Source organism: Lottia gigantea (genome assembly GCF_000327385.1).
Source record: "Lottia gigantea unplaced genomic scaffold LOTGIsca_32, whole genome shotgun sequence".
In the NCBI taxonomy this organism is placed as follows: domain Eukaryota; kingdom Metazoa; phylum Mollusca; class Gastropoda; family Lottiidae; genus Lottia; species Lottia gigantea.
Window position 1 is genome coordinate 782997 of NW_008709073.1, and position 21600 is coordinate 804596.

The 21600-nt window shown below is 32.0% G+C and overlaps 1 protein-coding gene across 1 annotated transcript in view; it reads right to left on the bottom strand.

Moving 5' to 3' along the window:
* Positions 1-11518, bottom strand: part of LOTGIDRAFT_162045 (hypothetical protein) — a gene marked incomplete at both ends in the record, with an annotated part of 38078 nt that extends 26560 nt beyond the window's left edge. Inside the window, 7 exons of the mRNA XM_009057983.1 lie at positions 468-561; positions 1235-1292; positions 1760-1848; positions 3132-3227; positions 9623-9740; positions 10773-10846; positions 11442-11518. Coding sequence (XP_009056231.1) covers positions 468-561; positions 1235-1292; positions 1760-1848; positions 3132-3227; positions 9623-9740; positions 10773-10846; positions 11442-11518 — 606 coding nt within the window. The remainder of the gene's footprint in view (positions 1-467; positions 562-1234; positions 1293-1759; positions 1849-3131; positions 3228-9622; positions 9741-10772; positions 10847-11441) is intronic.
* Between the last annotated feature and the right edge of the window lie 10082 nt (positions 11519-21600).

Sequence of the window (21600 nt, forward strand, 5' to 3'; positions counted from 1 at the left end):
GCAAAGTTCAAGGGTGTACTTAAGTAAAAATTTACAACTCTCTAGTAGATATCTGTAAATAGTTTAGACCACACTTTAGAGAAAGAAGTTTTGAGAAGTATTATTTTCTTAATATATCATATTTGTCCACACATCAAAGGTCACAATAAAAATTCATATTTCAGAACAGATAAACAAAAGAAAGATGTATAGTGAATAACTGAAAACTTCATTCTGGTTTTCTTGTTCTCTCTATCTTTCACTACCAAGATTAGAGGTCATGAAGTGGCAAATAGGAATATACAGTCCAATGGGATATAGCTTTCATGATTAGTTTATCATGTGACAATTATTATACATATGTCAAATTTATCATAAATCTAATATATTTTCTTGGTTACAATATCTTAGACTTTCTATATTATGGAATTATGAACAAAAGTCTTGGTAGAAATGGCTGCAATTTTTGGAAAAGAAGATCTACTCACATTTAAATGTACATGATCCACAGCCCCTCTAACATCTTGGAAGATTGACTTGTAGGAGAAATACAGGTTACCGCTTTTAATACCTTGTTTTTCTCTATAGAAATAACACAAAAACAGATTAAATGAAGTACACGTGATAAACTAAATAGCTGATAAAAAGTGAAACATTGTACATATACTAAGCATGTAGTACGTAAAGACAACTCTTTCTAAATTTCTAGCTGGTAATCAATAATATGCTCTCCCTGCATCACACAAGGCCAAGCGAAACTAACATGTAAGTCGAAGTTTTTAAAAGGCTATAATATTTCAACATGGCCTTCAAATCACATCTCACACCATTTCTGAACCTTTGTGATTTGAAGGCTTACTTGAAAATTCGACTTTCAGTAGAGGAAGAGACTCAAAATGGTTGTGAACTACGTAAGAACCATACATAGTTTTGTGTGACACGGTTGTTTGAATCATGTAAACAACTAAACTTAAATCTTATATCTTATGTATGGTGTATCCCTGTTCAACTTAAATATTTTGTTGAACGGTCGTTGTCGTAAAAGCTCAAAGAAGGTCAAATGAATGCCAATCACCACGGTCTACAAAGGACAAAGGCCCCTGACTAGGTTTTTAGATATTTCTGTTTTTTGTAGTGTGATGGTACAATGATCATTTAGTTGTGTGAGTTACCTGAACACTTTTTTTTTGGACTTACTTTAAGGTGGAATTTTTATGTAGAGAGGTTTCCAGTTACAATAATGAGATAAACTAACCTGTTATATTGTTTACTGGAGTTAAAATAATCAATAATACAAGCTAACATATATGTCTCTGTAATCAAAATAATATTTATCATTTAATTATTTCTATTTTTCAAACATAAAACATTTATACTGCTCACACTGCAAAGTTAATTCAGTTCTATCCAGTTCTATCTAAATAACTTCCACATGCTTTTACACTGGCAAATAAACTTATTTGGTTATAACCATAAGTTATCCAGAAAGAACAATATCTACCTCTAGAGGTGAATTTCCTCTGGATACGTAAGTGGCAGTGCAAAACTAAACAAAAAGTTATCTGAATAAGAAATTAGAGATGTTTTCAAGGGAAATATCAAGCGTATATTTTAGTGTTCACGAACAAACTTGGACAACATGGTTGACGCCAATTTTATGTGGGCATATAATAAAAGTTAGTGACATGAATATCAGACTGAAACATGAAGGGTTGGATTATTTTAAAATTCTATTTTACAGCTACATGTGTCTTAATTTATTAATGAATCTATATCATACCTGGTAAATTAAATAAAGTATTCAATACAAATAATCTATTCTCATCCAACTGTACAAATTTATTAGGATATAACTGTGCTATTTCATGTCTGTAAAATAAATGAAATAAGGTTAATGAGGGTTGTTGCTTAAAGGGACAGAGGTGCCATTTTGGGGGTTTGAGTTTAGTCTTGAATAAATGTAAATAGTCTCCAGAAGTACAAAAATGATTCTCTTAAAGGACAGATGCACCATTCTTTTTTACCAATCATATTTTAGTCTCAGAAATAGCAATTTTTTAGCTTATAAAATCAGCAATATTGTTCACATCTCACCTCCGAAATTTGACACTTAAAATCCACGTGTCCAGAATTATCGTTTGAATGTTAAGATAATCCGTGTTATATTGAAAAGACATATATAGAAATAGTGAGTAAAATTCCTAATTTGAAGTATTTTTGAAGGTATTATGTGATTTTCGTACAATTCTAGTACTTCTGAAAACTATTTACATATATTCAAGACAAAAATCAAACCCAAAATGGTCCATCTTCCCCTTTTTTTTACTCACTATTTCTATATATATATATGTCTATTCTATTCACATAGCATGCTAAATTGACAAGTCATTTCAACATTCAAATGCATGAGTTCAAACTTCGACAGTGAGCTGTGAAGACTATTACTGATCAGCCTAGCTAAAAAAGTAGTATTGGTAAGAAAAAAAATGGCCCACCTGTCCCTGTTTAATTATATTTTCAAATAGTGAATCTGGTCAAAAACTGGCATCATGGTATGTCGTTGGACAAGATGCAAAAGCAGTAAAAACCCAACAACCACAGTAGACTACACAGATTTTATGTGGGTATTTCAAAATAGTCACTTAATGCTTCATAGAAGAGGACATACATTTATAAAGCAGTGTTTTACTTTTTTTCAACCACCACTCCTTACTTTATTATATAATTTGAAACAGCTGTCACTATAACCTATTTGAGATTCAAGAGCAGGTAAACAGTGTACTTAAGTTTGAAAAGTCAAAGTTTAATTTGCATTATCTTAATTCAAAATAAGAAATCTCTTCCTTATGTTTGAATAAATCACCCTAATTATAGTCGAATTGGAACATAACAGATCTCATCAGTATTTACAACCATATCAAGTTTCACCAAATCAGATAAATACTATGGCCTCTATCACAATATTGTGTACATCGCCACGAGTTAATCTGATTTCAATAATAAAACTTTTTCAATGGTATTCGTCTAGGGAGTGAATTATTAGTTGCAAAAGTTAAAAAAAGCTTCATATTTTCATCCTGTCAAAGCGTCTTAGTGATCATTGTCAAACTCTCATTATATTTGTATTTTCACATTTTCAAGTAAAAACTTACGGTTTTAAAAAATCAAATCCATGAGCACATACTAAAATATTACCATAAGCATCCACTTTCAATAAATTTCCATACAATTTGTCAAACCATAAGCCTCTGAAAATGAAACCATTTAAAATGAAAATCAAGATATTCTTTGTAAGAAGATGTAATTTTTTGGGCTCTGATTTCCATTCCATTAGTCTTACAAATAACAATAACAATAACTCTGAAAACTATTCATCCGAATTATCACTAATTTCTAACTTGACCGAGATCTCATTAATATATACAGTATACTCTGCGTAATCCAACATACACTGGGGCTGCAACAAAATGTCGGATTAGCAAGAGTGTCGGAGTACTCAGAGTTTCAACATTTTTTGACATTTGCCACATGTAACTATTTATAGCTCAGTGACCCACATTCTACAGACGGTACCTTTATAATAAGACAATTTGGCCTAATTTTCACCCTTGTCATTAAACACTTACACTAAGTTTTCTGAAAATCCCTCAAAAATTCTATAATGTTAACATGCTAAAAATTGAATGTTCTTTCCAGAAAAAGTGCAATAATTGATATTCAATGTTCATTGATTTTAAATACTAAGGGTTCGTCCGTGGGTGATAACAAACACTCATACCGAGGTTTCGTCAAAATCCATCAAGAAGCTTTTCTTTTAGAGAGTTTACAGGCTAAAAATTTGACACATTTTCAACAACAAGGTCAATTACACATATTAAATATTTTTCTGATTTTCAAAACCAAAGTTCGTCAAAAACTGTCAAAAATTTGCATTCAAGAGAACTTTGGACAGATGGACAGACAGACAGACATGAGTGAAGCCAATAAATTTCATTTGAGCCTATAAAATGCCAGAAGTAAAGAGTCTTGTTTATGAAAAGATAGTTATTCTAAAATGAGCCAAATTTGAACTTACCTGATATCTTATCAATATATACATGATACCAAGTTTCATTAAGATTGGATGAAAACTGTAGCCCATATCGTGTTTACAAGCCAAATTTGTAGGGCGTATAAAAATTAAAAAAGTACACACCATAGCTTGATCGAAAGCTGCTACAGGGGAGTAGCAAAAAAGTTAGTCTTAAATAATTAACTATTTATACTTATCAAAACCTTTCTTCACAAGGTTGCATCTACAGTCTTAGAAACCATTTCTAATCTTGCGATCTTGTTTGATTCTATTTGATTCAGATTTTGACAACACATCATTCTTTGAATATTAATGTCCTTTTCATATGTGAGAATATTACTGTCATCAGATCAATGGTTTAAAATTTGTGAAAGCAATTTGTTTGTATGGGATTTCAGTTTTTGCTAATCATATCATATATCTATAAAAAGTGCTGTAAGATAATTCAAGCTGTACTAACATATACCTTAGAAGTGAAAATTGACCAGAATGGATCAAAGACAAATTAAATTGACTCAGATACAAATAAAAAGAAACCTTGATTAAAATTCATTTTCTGATTAGGAAAGTTTGTTGACTTAAAGAGTTTACTATTGAGTCAAGAAAGTGTTGTCAATACTAGGGTCTGGATAACTGTTGTTGCTAAACAATAACAGTAGAAAGATAATAACTGTATTTCTACTGAGTGAAAATGCCGGGTTTAAGCTAGATTTCGTGTGTTTCCACTGGGCAAATTGCAGCACCGGTTCGAGAACCGAAAAACCTCTCTATTTGTGTTTTGGGGGGCAACTGAAAGCTAGCTTAAAACCAGCTTTCACTTAACCAGTGAAAGCACAAAAAGCCAGATTTATCTTGTTCAGCAATAGAGTAATACAGGTCTATCTGGTTTATTGCATTTCTTACTGGTCTAAACAGAAGTCATCATGAGTTGTCAATAATGTTTGACTTTTTGATTGAGGCTAAAGTCGTTCGGGAACCAGTTAAACTCGCATTTGGCAGCTTAGAGCTAGCTTTACTTTACAATTCTCAGTGGAAGCGCGGTTATATTATCAGTATGGTTCATGCTATTTACATTTTCTATAAACTGTCTTCAGTCTCTTAATCCATTATATATAAAGAAAAATGGTGCATGTCCAACCATATGTCAAATTTCTGGCATTTTGTCAAATACAAGACTTAGAAAAGTCATTTATCTTATGAGTAGATTAGCTATAAATCAAAGGATTTCATATAAGATTGACTAAAAGTGGCTTAATTTATGACATAGATTTATGATTTGATGGCGATTTTACTTTGTATATCAAGGTTTTGTATAATATATTTCTTAAAGATAAGAAAGGGCAAATAATGTAACATGAGACAGAAAATGTCATAAGACTTTTGTCTTCACAATGTAAGCATTTCCAGAATCAAATTTAATGAAGTATGGTTTTAATTTTTTTAAATTTAGCCATGTGCATCATTCATTTCACACCTTCATTTTTGACTTTCAAGAGAGCACATATGCCAAGATTTGAACACAAACTTCAATCAATTGTTAAATTGGAATCTGTCCCGAGATCTCATCTAAATATACATGCATATCCAGTTATAGCTTGGAGTTACCAGTACCTGAACTTGTTATAATTAATCTATGAATGTTCAATGCATGCATTTATTTTACCATGAGATATTCAGACATCCATTTCAAGTGAGTTTTGAAGTAAGAAAACTACTGTACGGAGTTGAGTAAAATAAACACCTATTTTAAGAGAAATATGCCTCCTACTTAAGGTTTCTTTTAATGATATCATGTCATGTCATTATAAAGCCGAACACCAAAACTAGGTCGAACTGCTAAATTAACAATTAGCACACTTAATTAACCCTTTTAAAACAGTTTGATCAAGTTGATACATAGATGTAAATAGCATATTTTGAAATATTTTCAGGTATAATTTATGTGTTTCAGATAATGACAATTTTGCATGCTGCAACCATTTTGGGGCTTGGTTTGGATCTGGAATATTTGTAAATAGTCTTCAGAAGTACTTAAAAAGTACAAAAACGCCTTATTACTTAAAAAATACAGAGAACTAAGAATTGTACTTTCTATATCTTTTCTATATAGCAAGAGTCTAAAGAAATGACAACATTCAAACACGGATAATTCTAGACAAACATGGACAGTGAGTTGTGAACACTAATACTGATTAGCTTTGCTAAAAATGAGACCGGTTTCTGAGACTAAGATACAATTGGTCAAATGGATGGAGATCTTGTCCCATGAAGGTTAATGACCTTTCATTAAGCTCTAGTCCAAACCATTTGTCATACTTCTTAACATCAGTGGTAATAGAAATGAGGAAAATTACATATTCCAAGCTAAATACTATCCAATCAAAATTCAAAAAATCTTTCTAGGAGATCTTAGATAACATAACTCATTACAGATGGTACAGAAATGAGTAAGATATTTAATAAAGAATTGAAGCTGAGAAATCAAAACATAACTTTTAGTTAAATTAACATGCCTTCACACCTTCTTCATTTCGGTTTAACCTGATGTGAAATGTGATTGGTCAGATATATAGGACCCATCTCGTTTCAGCATCCACAAATCGAAGTGTAGCGGGGTTTGTTTAATGTGGGTTAATAAGACTCTCAAAACCTGTATTCAGGATACATTTATTTGTTTATTGCAGCCAAGTCCAAAAATAAACGTGCATTTTATATTCTTTTGCCATCTGTGTAAATCTGTTTAATATATCAACTGATTCTCCATAATAGTGTATGCAACAACATGACAAGACATCGTAGAACAAACATGTTGAATGGTGCCCCAAGGTAACGTGTGATCCATCCCCTAACATTCCATTATAAGGTGCTTCATCAAAATTGACATGGCATCTGTCAACAAAATGGCTCCTGCCTCAGACCACGATTAAGCCTTGGCTTGGCTCATGCAAGGATTTTGATTATCCATAGGGCCAACCAGAAAAAATAACCTGTACTGACTTGAGAAGGGGCATGAATACGGGCCTTGAATCATCTAATGAAGGAATTAAATAGCAAGGAGCATGAATGACCTCGTAGCTTTTGGGCCAGAAGCTGACTTCATAAAGTACCCGGATGATGTGGATAAACAATGCGTACAGTGGCTATAAAATACAGTGCCTAATGGCTTGTCCAAAATGTCTGCCGAATTACTATCATATGATAATACCAATCCAAGGGCCCAACGGCTACAACTAGTTGGTCTGTCCAAAAAATCTTCACCAAGGCATGTCATACATGGTTAAAAGTTGAATTTAATTAGCTGTTATTTTCAAATATTTTCCATCAGCATGCATTTGTATGATATGGTAATCTAAAGTCAAATATTTTGCTTCTGCTGCCATTTTCTCACTAAATAGGGCCTATTCGAGTAGTCAGAGAATACCACTATTTCGTCTTTCAAAAAATGATATTCTGTGAGGACTCAAAAATTTTACGAAAGTGTGTTTGTTTCCAAATTAAAAAACTCACACCCCCGATATGGAAATAAAACCATAAATTATTATCTGAATTTTAATAAATCATATCTTCTGATCTTTTTCGATCAAACATGTCTACATTCTAAAGCTGAACAAACATATTCTCCGAGTTTGAAGTTGGTCTAAGCTCTACTTATACACATGGTAATTGCATAGAAATGTAATAAGCGTACAGATTGTTTGTCCATTAGGAGATTTGTGTGCACAGTAATCCATGACATCATTGGAATGGTGTTTCTAAATATAGGTACAGAACTGTGACAGACCTGTATCTAGGTCATTATGTATGCTCTTCTCTAAGAAGACTTCTTTGACAGGACATGTAATGTTAAAAAGACATGATTGATATATGAGGTTGGAAAATGGATGACAGGAAAGTTGGCTAAAAGTTTTAAAATTTCAATTTATTTAAATGGATTACATACATGTCATCTTGTTACAAAAAAAACCTGTGGTTAATCAGTCCTCATATAAGCTAATTTTGTGCAAATAATGCAATAGGTCACTTCTGGAAAAGGAAATGCAAAAATATTGTTTTATTTATTCACTTTAAAAAACTATTATGAGTTTAGAAATATGATCAAATGAGAAACAGTATACCATTTTCAGTTACAAAAAAAAATATAAAACAAATATCCCAAAAAAAAAATTTGAAAAAATTAAAAATATGAATTTTTCAGAGAAGAGGGAAAACATACTTCCAAAGTATATATCACAATTCAATACTCAATTTCATCTCATTGAAAAGAACAAAATTCAGTTGATGTACTTTAGCCAAGTAGAAATAATTGATATAAATATAAAATATTTTAGGTGGGGTTATTAAGAGCGTACTGCTGAATACAATTAGTAGAATCAAGTAATACATGTGGATACATAGAAAGTTGTTTTTCAATTATCATGTAAAAATAAGTATAATGTAGTTCAAAAGCAAATATCAAGGTCTACAATAGATAAGACCAACCAGATTTGAAATTGATATGATAAAATCCAAGCTATTTTTGGGTTCATATTGACAAAAATATCTTACTTCTACTTTATCTCAAGTGGGTAAATATTTACTTGGAGAATTGCAATGAGTGCCTACGCAAAAAGTTATTCACTGACACAGGAGCAAATTTTGTGGAAGATATAAACTTTCCTACAAACCATATGAACCTAACAGCATTTATAAAATTATATCAATTTTTTTTGGTATATAAAGTATATAATTTTCAACTTTTTAAATTATTGATATATCATCAATGCATATACTCATACCCTTTTTGATCAAAACTTAGGCTTCTGTAACCTATAAACAATTCATTTATATTATTAAACCTGTAAAAAATTGTTTTCCTGATGGTTCAAACTAAATGGAAGGAGTCAAAGATATCATGATAAAATTATGCTCTCTGTCAATCTTACAAATGTTATTAAAAGACAGATTGGCCACTGTTAAATACGCAGAATAAGCCAAAAATAACTTTATGAGAATGAAACTGTTTAAGCATGCATGCAATGGATCCTATGTATGAAGTATTTTTAGAATGAATTTGATAAAGTAACCTTTCACCCCATCTTAAGACTTCCACATAAAATCGTGGCCCTTTTCTGTTCAAAATCCACCTTGAATTCTTTTACACCATATATATCTTGAACAAGTGTCGTAACTGTTTTTTTTTGTAAAAATGATAATAATAGTCAAATTTGACTATTTTAGCCTCAAACATCAAGATGAAAGTATTTTTGGGCTGAACTAAATTTAGCCTCAAACATCAAGTACAGGGTTTTTTTAGTTTTCTTATATTATTAGAGCTTTATTCATCAAGTTCAGGGTTAATGTTAATAAGTGACCTAATATTCAAGAACATTATTTCTGTGTAAACACTACCGTACCTGACCAACTCTATACACAGTATGAAATAAAAGCCAAGCGTACATATCTTAATAGCTTGTATTTCAGAAAAATATTTGATTATTATATACAAAAATCTAAGAGATGATAAAGTACAGTTCGCAATCATGAAAATAATGTGAAATTAAGAAAAACAAATAAAAGATTTAACATGCTTACCTTACTGGAAAAGATGGATCATATTCAAATTCTTTTATTGCAGACGGATAACCAATCTCTAACAATCTATCTCGTAACAAATTAAAACCTAAGGCTTCATATTCCCCTGCCTTATAAACTGAAAGAATATTGTTTGAATTTTGTCTCAGTTTGAACTAAAAATGCAAAAGTAACAAGTTTTGACTTGTTAAATGCTACTTGATACTTTCAAGATTTTTTTAGGCTTCACCTCCATGGCTTAAGCTAGACTATACCTGATATTGAAACATCAAAGCTTTATGAAAATTATTGTAGGATGACAAGAAATATGGATAGTGCAAAAGATGGTTTACCAGTCAAAAAACATAATCTACTACAAAAGCTGAGTGCAGGACAAATTCTCACGGGAAAGATGCTCACGAAAGAAAAAATTTTTTTACAATTGTTCGCAGAATTTAATAACAAATGTCTTTTTTAATCATATGGAAATATGGAATGTCAAAGCAGCAACACTCCTAGTATGAAAAATTCACTTTTTGTGATGATACTTCAAAATCCGGTAAGAATCAAGGCTTTATGTGTTTACAAGCTAGAAATTGAATGCGTTTTCAAGATTTGTGTCAATAACTAGAGCTGGGTATCGATTACCAAATTGAGATCGATTATCAATAACAGACTATCGATCAATAATTGAAATAATATAATTAAGAAACCCTGTAAAAACTTTATTATAAACATGCCAAAACTCTTAATTTCAAGCGTTATTTTTGTGTCATAGAAGTATATTCTTGCTTTGATCAGTTATTATAATTTATTGTGGGTAAGTTATGTGCTGAAGGGAACCTATAGGGTTCAACCTTGGGTGATTACAAACACTCATGGCCAGTTTCATGAAAATCTGTCAAGAATTGTGCCTTCTAGAGTGTTTACGAGTAATTCAAGAACATGGGCAATAACTCATGATGTCTTTTTCCAGAAAAGTACAACAAATAATTGAAACTTGTAAAAATAAATTCTCACACCCTTATGTTAAATTTTCGGAACCATACACAACCTGGTTGTGTCTTGTTAAGATGTGTGTTATAATATTATCATAAACATGTCAAAAAAAACAATGCAAAACCCATTGATCTAGTATATCTTTTATCTTAAAATAGATCAAAGTTCTTACCAGCTAATGTATAATCCATATCAAAACCAAAAAATCTGATTTTTTCTAAATGGAGGCTTCTGTTTACAAAAATCCTATAAAATGAATAAATAGCAATATTTATTTGTACATTGTTTATTTACTAACAAGTTACTAACATGCTATGCAAAACTATGCTATAAATAATACAAATTATAAACATTTATATGAAATTATGCAAAACATTACTCAAATTAATGATACAATCAGGCACTTTACTATCAATTAATACATATCATAAGGGTTAATTGACATCTCAATGTTTGAATATTTGAAGGGCCAAAATTTTATTTTATTTCAAAAATACGATAAATATTATAATTAAAAAAAGTTACATTTATTAGAGTTGTGAAGTTTTATCTCCATTATGAAATTGTTCATTGCTGAGATTCTATATAGTTCAGCCTTCTTTAAAACCATAAGAGAGTTTAGATCTTTGTGAAATTTGTTGTTTAGACAATTGGTAGGATAGTTTGGAAATGTTCTGGACTACATATCAACAGTAGTCACATATCCAGAACATTAAAGTCACTCTTTCATCCGCTTTTAATCTCTCCACCATCCATTCATATGTAAATATACAGATCACATCAATTGTGGAGTATATTCCAAGAAAAGAAAAAATAGGTGAATGAAATAAACAATACCTACCGATGTGATGGGTCTCTTTTATAATGTTTTGTGGTCACTGTGTGAAAGCCATTAGGGGCAACACTTTCATTGTTCATGATTTCACCTAGTTTTTTTCACCTCTCTAAGCTTATTAAATATTTGATAGACCTCTGAAAGAAAACAATGTTTATGTATAAAAAAGATTTCTAAGACGAGAAGCAAAAGGTCATTTATCATATTTCTTGTTGATTAATGTGTGTGACTGTACTGGCATGAGGTAATCAAAATCTGTAAATTTTTAAGTAATCAGATGTAATCTGTAATTGAAATTTTTTCATGTAATGTCATTGTAATCGATTACATTCACAACAAGTGGTTGCCTAGCAAGATACGCCCACTTTCCTCATACATTTTCAGTATATCAAGGGCAGTCACCTATCTGTGTCAAATCATACCAAAAATCTAATTTGTGCAAGATTTTGTTGATTTAAACAAACACACATTATTTAATAAAATTCTGACATAAACTGTTACCTCTATCCCTAACAAATTTTGATGCATTTATGGGCAATAACTCAAATTCTGTTGATCGAAAAATTGTCAAATTTAATCTTGACTAAGATCTCATCATTATAAATGATCATACAAAATTTCATTTAAATCAGAAGAAAACTGTACTCTCTATTGTGTTCACAAAGTTTTTCATAAATCAAGGGCAATGACTCAAAAACCATTCATCAAAAGATAGCCAAATTCAAACTTGTCCAAGATCTCATCATTATAAATATTAGCACCAAATTTCATTTAAATTGGATGAAAACTGTATTCTCTATTGTGTTCACAACCAAATTTTGACGCGTTTTTTATAAGTCAAGGGCAGTAACTCAAAAACTGTTCATCAAAAGATAGCCAAATTTGAATTTGTCCAAGATCTCATCAATATTATTATTAACACCAAATTTCATTTAAACTGGATGAAAACTGTAGTCTCTATTGAGTTCACAATCAAATTTTAACGTGTTTTTCATAAGTCAAGGGCAATAACTCAAAAACCGTTCATCGGAAGATCGTCATATTCGACCTTGACCAAAATCTCATGAATATGAATGATCACACCAAATTTCATTCAAATCAGATAAAAACTGTTGTCTCTATTACGTTCACAAGTCAATTGTGGATTGACGGACGGACAGGGGCGACGACAATATACAACCACATTATAATATGGGCGTATAAAAAGGCTGTAATTATGATTACTGTTTAAAATCTTTTATTATTTTTTGTATTAAAATCTCCTGATCCCTCTGACCATATTCCTAACATTTTTATACAAATATCAACAAAAACTCCTGTAAATAAATGTCTGAGATTCCGGTAAAAGTAATCATGTAATATAATTGATTTTCAAAAGTAATGGTAATTGATTACATTTTTAAAAATCAAGCAAAGTAATGAAATGTAATGATAAACAAGTAATTGTAATTTAATTGATTACATTTCAGAGTAATTGACCCAATGTCTGGCGTGACAACTAATTCAACAAACTTTGTGGGTTAAGACATGACTGAATCACAGACATATCATAGCTTTTCTTCCAAATTAGATTAACATTTCAGATATCAAAACTGTTTTAGATGATGTGACATGAACGAAACAATCAATTTCTTGATTCATCATTCCATTCATTTTGTGAAGATTAGATTTTGACTATTATATTCTCATATTCATCGAGCTAATTATAACGATGAGAGTATAAAACAATGTTGAAATCCAGATTATTCTAACTAGACATCTGTTTATATTATAAGGTAATTAGTCACTTTGAAAATAATTACTCTCCTAGCATTTAACTTTTTCTTTCTTTTCCAAGACACTCAAAGATTATGTTTTCACCTACATGTCACTATTAATATTAATTTTCTGGGAGTACAGTGTCTTTTTTAAATGTTAAATCACTGAACCTTATATTTAAATTGTATACGATTGAAAATTATATTTTGAATATTTATGAAATGAGAGTAAAATTCAATTCAGAGCTCAATGTAGTCAGAGAGTAATCTTAAAATGTCCAAAGAAACATAAGGTTTAATAATGTTACATTACAAATAAACATACTCCTCTCCCAAAAGTTTACTGTGCAAATAACCCCACATTTCGGAGTAAAAATTCCCTACTGTAAATAATTTCATCTTAGACTTACATTTTCAGCAATTTATGTACAAGATAATCTAGACACTCAGTATAATATCATGGGTTTTTTTTTTCAATCATTTCTTAGAAAAATTATTAGTAAAGCAAAGTGGTCGGAAAGTAAAAGTTATTCAAATAGAACTAATTTTACAGTGTAATAGAAGTATGACTGGTTCAGGCAGTGGTAAATAAACCCAGCCTACTCTGTTGCAATAAGTAACAGTGCAGTAACGTTCGTTTGCTACGTGTACTTCATTGATCTCTATAAATATCGATAGGGTAATTGTGTATTTATAAGATATTGTACCTACCTTTCGGTACAATTTTATTCTCAGATAGGATAGGTCACTAAAATTCTTTAAGTTATTTATAGAGAAAGTAGTCTTACTTTCTATTAAACAGATAGGGAATCTTTAATATGGATTTTGTGTACATGACCTTATATTTATAGACTACTGTCTAACACAGCTGATCGTGTATCTCTACACGCGACTGTCAAACCATAGTCGTAATTTACATCAACCTATGATTAAGACGATTTTTTCACAAATATAAATTTATTCATTTAATGCTGATCTAGTTGCATTTTAATGATTTTAGCTGCAAAAGAACGCATTCCAAATTATTTCTCATGCGGATTATTTCTCAGCGTGATGATAATGATATAGTGTTGTAAGGTTAAACGGAGTTGTTGCGAAATAAATTAATATACCTTAGAATGGGCTACACTCCCGACAATTTACAATCTGAGAAAATTACCTTTCTATTTCTTCTATAATAATATGAGGTACAAATATCGGTCGTGAAATATTTAATAGAAATAATATTACTTTCGTTTTCTGCACTATACTAATTTAGTTAGCCTTTATCTTCAAGTCACTTTCAGAATTTACCATTTTTAGCCTCGATCATCCAGTCCAGTTTGTCTATGTAAGATTATTGAACTTGGTATAGACCTCATTACTGCATTCAATGTGCAACAGCTTTCGTCATTGACAGATATAGACTGGTCGTCTGAGACTAGTCAATATTACGAAAATTCCCCCCAAAAATTGTCAAGTTTAATTGTACGAATGAGTTATACTTACCAGTCGGAAATATACTTATGGATAATCTTCCCTATACAACTCTATCAACTCGCTCAAGATCAAATAAATTCAAAGGTACAGATTCACCATTCGTTTGACCAATTTTACATTATTCTCAGAAACGTTTTTTTGGCTATGCCAATCAGTAATAGTGTTCACAGCTCACCTTTGAAATTTGAGCCTTCAAATCCATGTGTGTCCAGAATTATCCGCGTTGAATGTTAAAGTGACAACCCTTCATTTCTTGAGACTCTGCCATAATATGTAAAAAGACACAGCCGGTGAAATTCCTACTTTGAGGTTTTTTTGAAGGAAATATGCGATTTTTCTAATAGCTTTCTTCTGGAGACTATTTACATTGTATTCAAGACTATGTTACCCTCCTTTCTGTGGTTCAAACTAGGCGTGAAAAATATAAGCTTTCTTTCTTCCTACTAATAATAAAATTCCCCTGGGAAGGATGCTGAGTAATAACACTTCTCTTAAAGGGAAAACAAGAATTCGAAATTTGGGCCTTCAAATCCACGTGTGTACAAAATTATACGAGTAGTCTTTTCTTGAGACACTGTCATGTATAGAAACATGTTCCTTAAGCAACGTTATATGGTAATGATCAGATGTGAATAATCGAACATGATATAGAAAAGACATCTATAGAAATACCAAAAGAAATTCCTAGTTTGAGATAATTTGAAGGGATTCTTGTGGTTGTTCAAAAACCATTTACAAAATAAATTTGTTTCTTATAACAATTTGTATATTTTTATGCTATGGTAATGATCATTTTGTAATAGAAGTGGGTCGAGTAAACGTGGCTGGGTGAGCAGATTCAGTCCATTTGTCTGAGCAAATTAAAATATTTTCAATATTTTTCAAAGATTTGGAATATAAGACTAAAAATAGTAATGATAGTCTTAGAATGTCTTTGCATTGATAAAAACACATTTCCCTCCTAGATATTTCAACTAAAAATAGTCACAAAGTTTGGCTGAAAATAGACCTCTCTAAGGACATGTGTGCTCGTATTTATATTTTATCAACGCAAAGACATTCTAAGAATGACAGTACTATCTCAGTTTAAACAGTATTTATTACAAACAATATACAAACAAATATACATATTACGTGAATTAATGGTGCGATACATTTGAGGCTGATATTCCAATTCTCATAAAAATAATGGGAAATATTCAAAAAACGTACATTTTTTATTTCGTTTAAACGAAATACAATCAAGTATTTCGTTTAAACAAAATAAGTATTTCGTTTAATCGAAATAAGTCGTTCGATTAAACGAAATAATCGATATTAACTTCACTAGGCGTACCAAGTAGTTTGGTTAAGTCGAATTCTCTGAAACTTGGACTACTATGGAATGCTAAAACGAAAAAAATCCAACATAAAAAGAATCACATACCAAGCAGTTGAAATTTTATTCCAAGAAACTCATATTATAAACGAAAATCTTTTTATAACGCAGTGGTAAATAGCCCCAGATTGATAAGTAAATCTAACAGATTGGGATGGTGAACCGTTTATAAATGTGCCCATGATACTTTTTCTTGGAAATTTATACACAGGAGTAAATATTCACCAGTTGCATTAATTGGACAAGTAAATGCCTTGTTACTTTCAATGTCATTACTTTTACTGGCTTCTGAACTGTGGTAAGTCAAGTTGCATCCATATTCCAAATCTTGTTAGTGGTAAGATGACCGCAGGACCGTAACTAGGGTCTTTTTACTACGAGACAAAAAGTCTGTTCCTTTTAATACAAGGTTTTTGGTTGTCGTTGACCATCTTTACCATAGACGTCAAAAAGCGATGTATTTATCGGATTTGATATTTATATTTTAATAAGAAAATAAGCATTCTCCTTAGAGCCCTTATTCGCGAAAGAATTCAACGCCTTAGAAATGAAAAGCAACGTGTCAATACTACTTTTTATGATTGTTAATTGTTGATGTATTATTCCCTTTGTTATTTAATCCTATCTCCACACTATATATTCTCACTGCTCTGTTGTTTTGTATCTATCTACCTACCTTATTTTGTACCATTGCTTGATAAAGACCAAAGTATCATCGTCGAAACAAAGTAATTGTTATCCATAAATTGTGTTTATATAGCAAAATCAAGGCAAGGCGTCTGATATCTAATGTGTTTAACCCATACATCCTCCGTTCCATATCTATGATATGATCTCACTACGGAAGCTCAAATACGACAACTTTTTGAAATTTTGAATTTTGTTTTTGAAAAAATAATTTCGAATTTAAAAAAATAATTTTAATTTGAATTTGAAAAAATAATTTTTAATTTGAAGAAATAATATTTGATTTGAAGAGGTAATTGTTAATTTATTTTCTATTCTTGAGACTGGTGTAATCAAGTCTACGAGAAAAAGCTACATCATATAGAAACTTAAGTCTTTTAATGACATTTAGTAATATTGTGAGTACTGGTTAAAGTTTTATGCAACGTTTCGACGTGTTTCCCCCTTCGTCCTCAGGCACATAATGATATGAGGTGATGTGCTAACTATATATACATAAATGATTATTATTAAGAAAACACGACGTGATAAAAGGTTTGTTATTTCAATAAGAGGTACATGATTCTTAAAAGAATACACGTTAATTTCAAATTTCAAATTCTTTATTTCCTTGGATATTTCAGCCCATCTGCCCAATTTCTAACAATTCTCTTCAATGTGTTTTCAGTTTTGTCCATATTTTGTCTATTATTTATGCATGTGTTATCTAATGTATAAGGACTTTCGAAAGCAGAGTGCATGTGTAAGCACCTATTTTATCGTCGTGTATAAAATCGTCGCTTTGGGCAGTCCTGCAATTTAAGTCACCTACAATGATAACAGTATAATATTCATTGTATTTTTCATTAAGTTCTGTTAATTTTATTAACAGGTCAATATCGTTTCCTGGATAATATGGGCTATTACTTGGTGGAAAATAGCTTGCTAAGATCAAAATATCTCTTTCAAGTGGTGCTACCTTAATGCCTATTATTCTTTTATCTGTATTCTCTACAACAGAAACTTTTTTTTTCAGACTATTTGAAATGAAAATGTCAAACCCACCCCATTACCTCTTAATCTAGGATACGTCTTATTATTCTCGAACTCAATGTTATTGTCGTCATCAGTACTTTTTATCCAACATTCTGACAAACAAATCAAATCATTTTCTCTAATGAGATCACAAAAAGCTAGTTCATTCATTTTCTTCCTAAATCTCCTACCCACATAATCCTAATTCTTCTTGAAACACTTTCTGCGTTTTCCTATTTACGAATATTACAGAACCATCATAGGACCAGCTTGGTTTAGGTTTGTTTGTTCCCATGGTCAAGAGTACTACATATTATACTGAATGGTAGGACAGGATTAATTGAAGATTAAATCAACAAAATTACATTAATTTAAAATAACTATCTATAGTTAGTTTAAATATTTATTAACTGAATTACATAGAATACATTCATGCATATTAACAATCATATTTTGATAAGTTTATCATATGCATGCGATAATCGAACACCTTTATCTCTGTTTAGGTCAGGCTGATATCTTCTGATGTGGATAGCTTCATGAGGTCTCCTGGTTTTATCTATATGCTTATTGATAGTCAGTATTTTGGTGTTGTCAAAGTTGACTTTATGTCCTGTTTTTCTTCCCATAGTAAGATGTTCAGCCACAGCAGATGTTTCTTCATTACCGGGCTTGTCTTGAACATCAAGGGGTAGTTTTTTCCCCTATATATGAACTTCCACTGGAACACTCAACTTGGTAAACACATCCCTTTGGTTTTTGGCTGTTGGAGGGATTCAATTTACCATCGGCTCTGAGCAAGTCTTTAACATTTGAGTTGTCGCATAACACTGTTTCAATACCAACTGACTTCTTCATGATCTGCTTAACATGGTATGAAGCCTGTATAATGGTATGGCCTGTTGATGGTCTGTTGGGATTAGGCTGTTGGTTAGTGGACCAATATTGATCGAAAAATTCATGTACAAAGGTTGAAGAGTAGTCGTTGTGCAAGGAAAATACATTCTTGATGTGTTGTAATTCTTGTTGAAAATATTCTGGGTCACAAATCCCTTTCGCCGTTCTGACCAGTGCTGTGATGGCTGCCCTTTGGACATGTTGAGGGGTGTTAGAGTGGAAGTTCACATACTGATCTGTATGTGTCGGTTTCCTGTATACACGTCTTCAACTGACCCCCTTACCGCATAATTCTCGCAGCTAGAAATGATATCGAGTAATTTTCTTCTGCTTCAATAGTGGAATTCATCCTTTTATGCTGAGCGTTAAGGTGCCGAAGTAGAGCAAAATAAAAGTGTCATCAACTTTCCGGAACCAGGAGATTGGTGTGATTGGTTATGTGATGCTGACCTGTCAGCTGACGAAATACCTAGATTTGGGGTTATACATCTTATTTTCTGATCTTAACTTCAGAAAATTTAATACTCTGTGTACACAAACCGAATACAACTAGTTTTTGTATTTCTAGTACAGGTTGATTGTTTTGAGAGGAAATGCTTGGATGCATTTACCGACTTGTTACTTACATTATCATAACAAAATAGAACACATTAACAATATGTAGCCTACAAATCTACATTCATAAGATAGCTTGCGAGGCAAGGTAACATACGCCCACTGACAGCTATAAGAAATGATACAACAGTCTTTAGTGACTAAAGAACGAATTTTCTCATATTGAAGAAATTTTATTAGTTTGAATTCAATTACATATATATATGCTAGTTATTTATGCTGAGTAATTCCACAATTTTTTTTAAAATCAATATCAATAACCCAAATACAACAAACAATTAAATCACACAGCTCTAATCAACAGCAAAAACAACTTTTGATGCGTGTTTACAAAGTCAAGAGCAATAACTCAAAAAACGTTCATTGAAAATGCGTCAAGTTAGAACTTGTCCGAGATCTTATCAATTCCAATGATCACACCAAGTTTCATCAGAATCGGTTGAAAACTGTAGCTTCAATCCTGCTCACAAACTATTTTTAACAAATTTCGACGCGTTTTAACAAAGCCAAGGGCAATAACTTAAAAACCGTTCATCGGAAATTCGTCAAGTTAGAACTTGTCCGAGATCTTATCAATTCCAATGATTACACTAAGTTTCATCAGAATCGGTTAAAAACTGTAGCTTCAATCCTGCTCAAGAACTATTTTTAACAAATTTCGACGCGTTTTAACAAAGTCAAGGGCAATAACTCAAAAACTGTTCATAGAAAATGCGTCAAGTTAGAACTTGTCCGAGATCTTATCAATTCCAATGATCACACCAAGTTTCATCAGAATCGGTTGAAAACTGTAGCTTCAATCCTGCTCACGAACTATTTTTTAACAAATTTCGACGCGTTTTAAGAAAGTCAAGGGCAATAACTCAAAAACCGTTCATCGAAAATGCGTCAAGTTAGATCTTGTCCGAGATCTTATCAATTCCAATGATTACACCACGTTTCATCAGAATCGGTTAAAAACTGTAGCTTCAATCCTGCTCAAGAACTATTTTTAACAAATTTCACGCGTTTTAACAAAGTCAAGGGCAATAACTTAAAAACCGTTTATTGGAAATGCGTTAAATTAGAACTTGTCCGAGGTCTTATCAATTCCAATGATCACATCAAGTTTCATCAGAGTCGGTTAAAAACTGTAGCTTCAAACCTGCTCACGAACAATTTTTAATAAAATTTCAAGGCGTTCTAAGTCAAGGGCAATATCTCAAAAACTGTTCATCGAAAATATGTCAAATTCGAACTTGACCGAGATCTTATCACACGAAATTTTATCAAAATCAGATAAAAACTGTAGTCTCTATAGTGCTCACAAGAAATGTTGACGGACGGACCGACGGACAGGGGCGACGACAATATACGACCACATATTCGGAGAGCTGGATAGAAGATTTTCTGAGGTAAACTCTAGACTCGTGAAATCTAAGAACTGCCTAATCCTACTCAGAGGACTTTTTGTTTCCATCAATTGTGGAACCTTTCGCTAAGTTGATGGGCATATTTATGTCAAACTCGTTTATATGGGAATGCGAGGTAGCGAGAACCTTCGTGCTCAATGAACTGACCCAGATTACTAGTAAACATAAAGTCGCCGAGGTATATGCTTTCCCAGCTTTTTCTGTGCTAGTATTTCCGTGTGCAAATTATCATTTTCGGCATTAAAACGGGTTCTAACTCATCACCGTCTATGACAACTGTCGAAAGGGAAATCTTATTCTATTGGCGCTCGCCCCAAATCGCACTCAGGCTGTTGACATGGAATTGTTTTTACAATTATTTGCTCGAAGCAATCGCCGCCTGCGCTTGTATTAATAATCGAAGGACCGATAATCGAATTCTTCAAAAAATCTTGACTCGGCATGACGTAGGCTAATTATCGCGTGACGTATGTTGTCAAGACATGCCGCCATCTTTGTTTGGGGGGGGGGGGGGGGGGGGGGGGGGAAAAAGCCCAAGGGTCATTTCCCAAACCCCCAATTTTGGAAAACCCTTTTCCCCCCCAAAAATGAATTTTTTTCCGGGGGGGGAAAGTTTTCCCCCCGGGGCCCAAAAATTTTAAACACCCAAACTTTATTTTATTGGGCTTGAAAGCCGCCCTTTCAAAAAAAATCCCCCCGCCAAAAGGGGGATCAACCCTGCCCAAAAAAGGGCCCCCCTTGGATTAAAAAAAAGTTTACAATTTTTTCCAAAAACCCCCCCGGTAGGTAAATATTAATTTTAAAGAAAAAGGTTGGTTGGAAAAATCCTTACCGGTTCCAAAAAAGGAAAATTAGGCCCCCCGATCCCTAAATAAAAGGACCTGTTTTAAACAAAACTGTTTTTATTAAAAAAAGCCTTTCGGGAG